Source organism: Papaver somniferum, chromosome 11 (assembly GCF_003573695.1).
Source record: "Papaver somniferum cultivar HN1 chromosome 11, ASM357369v1, whole genome shotgun sequence".
Lineage (NCBI taxonomy): Eukaryota > Viridiplantae > Streptophyta > Magnoliopsida > Ranunculales > Papaveraceae > Papaver > Papaver somniferum.
Window position 1 is genome coordinate 130,039,730 of NC_039368.1, and position 5,364 is coordinate 130,045,093.

Below are 5,364 nucleotides of genomic sequence, written 5' to 3' on the forward strand. Positions count from 1 at the left end.
TGCTGAGCATTTTGATATAGTTGGTATGAATCCTAGAAACATGATAAGGAAAAAACAGAAACAATTAGGGACTGTGACATATATTCAAACTTTCTTCTTTATTTTGCTTGTTCTTACTAGTATGGAATATCTAGAGGTCTCTTACTTCTGGCAGTTTATTATTACAATTGCTTGGAATTGCTAAGGACTAGGAAACGTAGAAACTACTAATAGCCTAAAAGATCTACTAGATTAACATAACCCTGACATTTTATTTTTGTCTGAAACTAAACAACAACATAAGGAAATGAAAAATATAATGAGATTAGTGAATGTTTACAATTACTGGCTAGTTCCTCCTAGAGGTACTGTAGGGGGATTGTGCTTGCTTTGGAAAAATCACATGCAAATAACAATCATAGATTATGACTATAATTACATAAATGTAAATGTTCAGATAAACAATAGTGATAGTTCCTGGGTTCTAACTTGTTTTTATGGTAGTTCTTACACTCATTTTAAATTAGCTTCTTGGGATATCGTAAGAAGTATGGCAAATGTTGTAGATAAACCGTGGATTTTTCTAGGAGACTGCAATGTTGTGCTACATGAACAAGAGAAAAAAGGAAAATTTCCTTTTAAACAAAATGAAGCCGACACTTTTAATGATTTAATTCAAAATGCTGACTAGATGGATCTAGGCTTTATTGGGTATGTTTTCACATGGAACAATAGAATACAAGACGGAAATTTTATAGAACAAAGACTTGATAGGGCTCTAGTAAATGATAGATGGAATATAAAATTTCCAAACTCGACCTTACGAGATCTAGGCCCCTTGACTTCTGACCATGTCCCAATCTATCTAAGTACCCATAATACCTGGAATGATGGTGCTACTCCATTCAAGTATTTTGGAGAATGGATGAAGCATGAACAATGTGTTTGCTTAATCCAAGAATGTTGGGAAACAGGCATTAGAGGATCTCCAACTTACTCTTTTATGAGTAAACTAAAAACTGTTAAATATACCTTGAGACTCTGGAACAAAAGTACTTTTGGTCACATAGGAATAAATATTGAAAACATTAAAAAGGATCTAGAAAGAACTAACAGTAGAAGTTTCTATGATGCCAAAGCTTTTGACCTAGCAAATTTAAACAAAGAACTAACCAAATGGTATGCAATCAAAGAAAAATTTTGGAAGGACAAAAGTAGAGATCAAAACCTAATGTTAGGGGACAGAAATACTAAGTATTTTCATAGTAAGGCAAAACAAAGATTTAGAAGAAATCGAATAGAAACTAAAATGAATAAGGATGGAATATGGTTAAACACTAGAAAAGAAATTGCGGACTGTATCACTGAGCATTTTAGGAATATTACTACTACTGTTCATCCTTCCGTGGATAGAAAAATGATAGATCTAATCCCTGCCTGTGTTAATGAATGTGATAATAACATGCTTTGTTTAATTCCAACTGAAACAGAAATAAAAAATGTCCTCTTTGTCATGGAACCTGACAAAAGTCCAGGTCCAGATGGTTTTCCGCCTAGCTTCTTTCAACAGAACTGGGGAACGGTAGTAAATGATCTAATTCAGATGATACAAAAAAAATTAGAACTATTTTTCTAGCTAAAGAATTAAACACTTCTTTTATCTCTTTAATTCCTAAAATCATAAATCCTAACACCCCTACTGAATTCAGACCGATAGCTTTGAGTAATACTACTTATAAAGTAATAACAAAACTTATGGCAAATAGAATGAAATGCTTACTTGATAAAATCATAAGTCCTTACCAATCGACTTTTATACCTAGTAGGAAAATTGCGGACAATATAACTATAGCTCACGAGATAATACACAAAATGAGAAAATCTAGAAGTAAAAATGGCCTGATGGGTTTAAAGATATACATGTCAAAAGCATGGTGTAATCTGGTTTTCCAATGTATTTCTACTACTTCCCTTTCTGTTCTCCTTAGTGGGTCTCCAACAAAATTTTTTAAACCTACAAGAGGATTAAGACAAGGAGACCCTTTATCTCCCTATCTTTTTCTGTTTTGTATGGAATCTATGTCTAGAACCATTTTAAATGCTGAAGAGAATGGCGACATAAAAGGAATAAAAATTTCTAGATATGCGCCATCTGTGAGTCATCTTCTTTTCGCTGATGATTGCATCATCTTTTGCAAAGATGATATAAAAACTTGCCACAAACTGGTGTCTTTTCAAAGATTTTGGAACAAATTCTGGTCAACTAGTAAACCTTAGTAAATCAGGAGTTTTCTTTAGTCCCAAAACTGACCCAGATAAGATAAGTAAAGTCAAACAAATTCTAGGGGTAAACTCTATCCCTCTAAATGATAGATATTTAGGATCTCCTCTTTTCACAAACAGATCAAAAGTTAAAAGTTTTGAACCCTTAATCAAAATCATGACTAAACGGTTAAAAGGTTGGAATGGTAGCAATGTAAACAGTGTTGGAAGAACTGTTTTGGTTAAGAATGTAACATCCTCACTTGCAGTGTATCAAATGAATTGTTTTAAAATCCCTAAAAAAATCTGTAAAAAACTCACTAATCTTCGAAGAGATTATTGGTGGGGAAAGGATGAAAACGGGAAAAATAAGAATGGTAAAAAGGTGTTTATTTAAAAGCTTGGGAGTCTTTCAGCAAATCTATAGAGGATGAAGGTTTAGGTATACAAAACATAGAAAAGTTTAACTTAGGAATGATCTCTAAGATGGGGTGGAGGCTGAAAGAAAAGCCAAACTCTTTAGGGGCAAAAATTTTAAAGGCAAAATATTATCATAATTGCGATATTCTTCATACTAATCCTAACCCAAAAGATGGGGACAGTTGGGTTTGAAAAGGAATTCTAACTGGAGTTGAACAAGTTAAGAAAAATTGTAGATGGGAATTGGGGAATGGGAAACTTATTGATATTTGGGAGGACCAATGGATTTCGGATACCATTGCTCCACTTCAAAAACCAACTACAGGTACTGCGAATTTGAAAAAGGTATGTCATCTCCTCGTAGTAAACAAAAATTGGGATGAACATAAGCTACAAATATGTTTCGATGAAAACACAATTAATAAAATTCTGAATATATGTATACCTGTAACTGATTTAGAAGATGCTGCCCACTGGAACTTAGAAAAAAAAGGTAATTTCACTGTTAAATCCTTGTATGATACAGTAAATAGAAGTAGTGATACTACTGGTTGTGAATGGGGTAGAATATGGAGATTAAAACTAACTCCGTCTATAAAGCTTTTCATCTGGAAAGCAGCTCAGGCAATTTTATCTACAGGTATGAGAGTAGCTGCAATTCTTCCTAACATTAATACTAAATGCAATTTATGTAATGAGAATGAGGAATCCCTATCTCATCTCTTTCTCAAGTGAAATTTTGCAATTCAGGTATGGATGCACTTAAACTTTGATATAAATTTTGTGACAAATGGAAAAAATTGCTTTCATGAATGGTTAAATGATTGGTTTCATGAAAAAATCAAAGGCGGAGGGATAATAAAATGGCCTGAGTTTTGTAGTATAGTTACTTGGCATATATGGAAAGCGCGATGTGAAATCACTTTCCAAAAAAAGACTCAAAACAGTGCTTACACAGCAAGAAAGACAACAACGTTATACGATTAGTGAAGACTTTGAAGCAAACATAAACTTCTGTATCAACTTCAAGGCTACTGCGTTTATTTTAATTTCTAGATTTAGTATTAGGAAGACAGCAAACATAGCGACATTTTGTAACTTAAATGCCATTCAAAATATTTGGACAGGTGATAGACTTACAACTATGTTGCATTATCTTTATATCGAAAACTGTCGTAATCTTGTAATTGCAATGAATTCTCGTGTAAATAAGAACCATGATTATCAATTTATTATATGGGGATTCTATCCTCTTTTCGGAAAGAAAAAAAAAAAAAAAAAATTTGGTTTTTACTCGTCCATTGTGTGGACGCTCTCAGTCTAACAATAATCGGGATCGTAGGTCTCTGATAATCGGGATCGTAGGTCTCTGATTGTCAATTTAGTTTTGAAGAAAAACAATCATTTTTTATTCAGTTTGATCGATTAATAAAAAAAATGCGTCCCATGACGGCCAAAAAGTATTTTCTCATCACATAGAAGGACAAGCGTCCCATGACGGCCAATAGCAACTAGCCAATTCCTTCGTTTTAAAAGCTTCTTTGTAAACTGTATAATCACTACTTCACGAGTATAAATTGTCTAAAGAAAACATATTTTAGTCGCCAAATAATTCTCATTAAACGGTGGCCAAGGCCGGAAATATATCGGTGGGGCCTTCTAATATGGCGGAGGAAGAGTTTACATCTCCAAGTATCAGATTTACCGACCAAAAGTTTTTGCACGATGCAAAGAGGAGGAGCACCCTCCCAATCAAGATTACATGAAAATAATTAGAAAAAGAGTCTACCACTGCATTACAGATTCTATGGACAAAATAAAAACCTACTCCAATCTAAGACAAGATTTAGCAACTCTATCTTCTTCCTCCGTAAGAGTTGTTATCTCGGTAACAAGCGATATACGCTATATAGCCCAAACACAAGACGAATAAAAAATTTGGCAATCCGATGGCAAAGCAGAGTACGAGAATCGTTTTTCGATCATCACCTACAAAAAAAAAATGTCAGCTGAAATTTTTTGGAAGCTGGATTATAATTGTAAAGCTCATCTGAAAATTAGTCAGGAGATTTTACTTTTCTTTTGACAAGTGGGATAAGAAAGAACAAAATTTTCATTCAAATCAACAGGAACGTCATTCTGGAACGGTGAATTTGGGATCGGAACAACAGCAATATGCAAACAACTTGTATTGAGCGGAGCAACACTTGCAGTCGGAACATCCACAGAGATAACTGTGTGGGTGGAGCTACTTAGGCAACGGATGTGTGTCAGCTTTGCTGTTATTTTTAGAAGACTATCAATCGATGAAGAACAGTTGAGGAACGAATACTTCTGATATGAAACTCCAAGCTCACCAAGATGATAAGGTGTACCCAAAAGATTCAACTTCAAAATACGTTTCGGCAGGCAGTTATCTGGATCATAGATTTCAATCTTCTGCAAAAAGTCGTATAGATTTCGAACGAAGAATTTACCGGACAATGGTAGCTCTAGTACTGTTTTATTCGTTTCATCGCAAGTAAGTGTGTAACAGGGTGAATCACATACCTCGCTACCACGATCTTTTAAAGTAAAAGGAAATCGAATTGTTGGCTCAAATTTTGTGCACCATTGAATTGGACATATTCCTGCACTGTCAATCAAACATGGAACAAGGTGGAAGAAGAGAAGGAAGAAAAATGGAATTTTTATGATACCCAT

The 5,364-nt window shown here is 34.2% G+C and overlaps 1 protein-coding gene across 1 annotated transcript; it reads right to left on the reverse strand.

The window, feature by feature from the left end:
- Positions 1-4,279: 4,279 nt before the first annotated feature.
- On the reverse strand, positions 4,280-5,364 carry LOC113325161 (putative RING-H2 finger protein ATL21B). The gene is made up of 2 exons (XM_026573380.1): positions 4,737-5,364; positions 4,280-4,650 (listed from the first exon to the last, which is right to left on the reverse strand). The coding sequence occupies exons 1-2, from the start codon at positions 5,362-5,364 to the stop codon at positions 4,517-4,519; spliced, it is 762 nt and encodes a 253-aa protein (XP_026429165.1). The 3' UTR covers positions 4,280-4,516.

Excerpts from the sequence above, each read along its gene's own strand:
- LOC113325161 (XM_026573380.1), bottom strand. The coding sequence starts at position 5,364 with ATGGGTATCATAAAAATTCCATTTTTCTTCCTTCTCTTCTTCCACCTT. Across the intron at positions 4,651-4,736 it reads TCCCACTTGTCAAAAGAAAA|GTGATGATCGAAAAACGATT; the intron begins GTAAAATCTCCT and ends TTTTTTTTGTAG.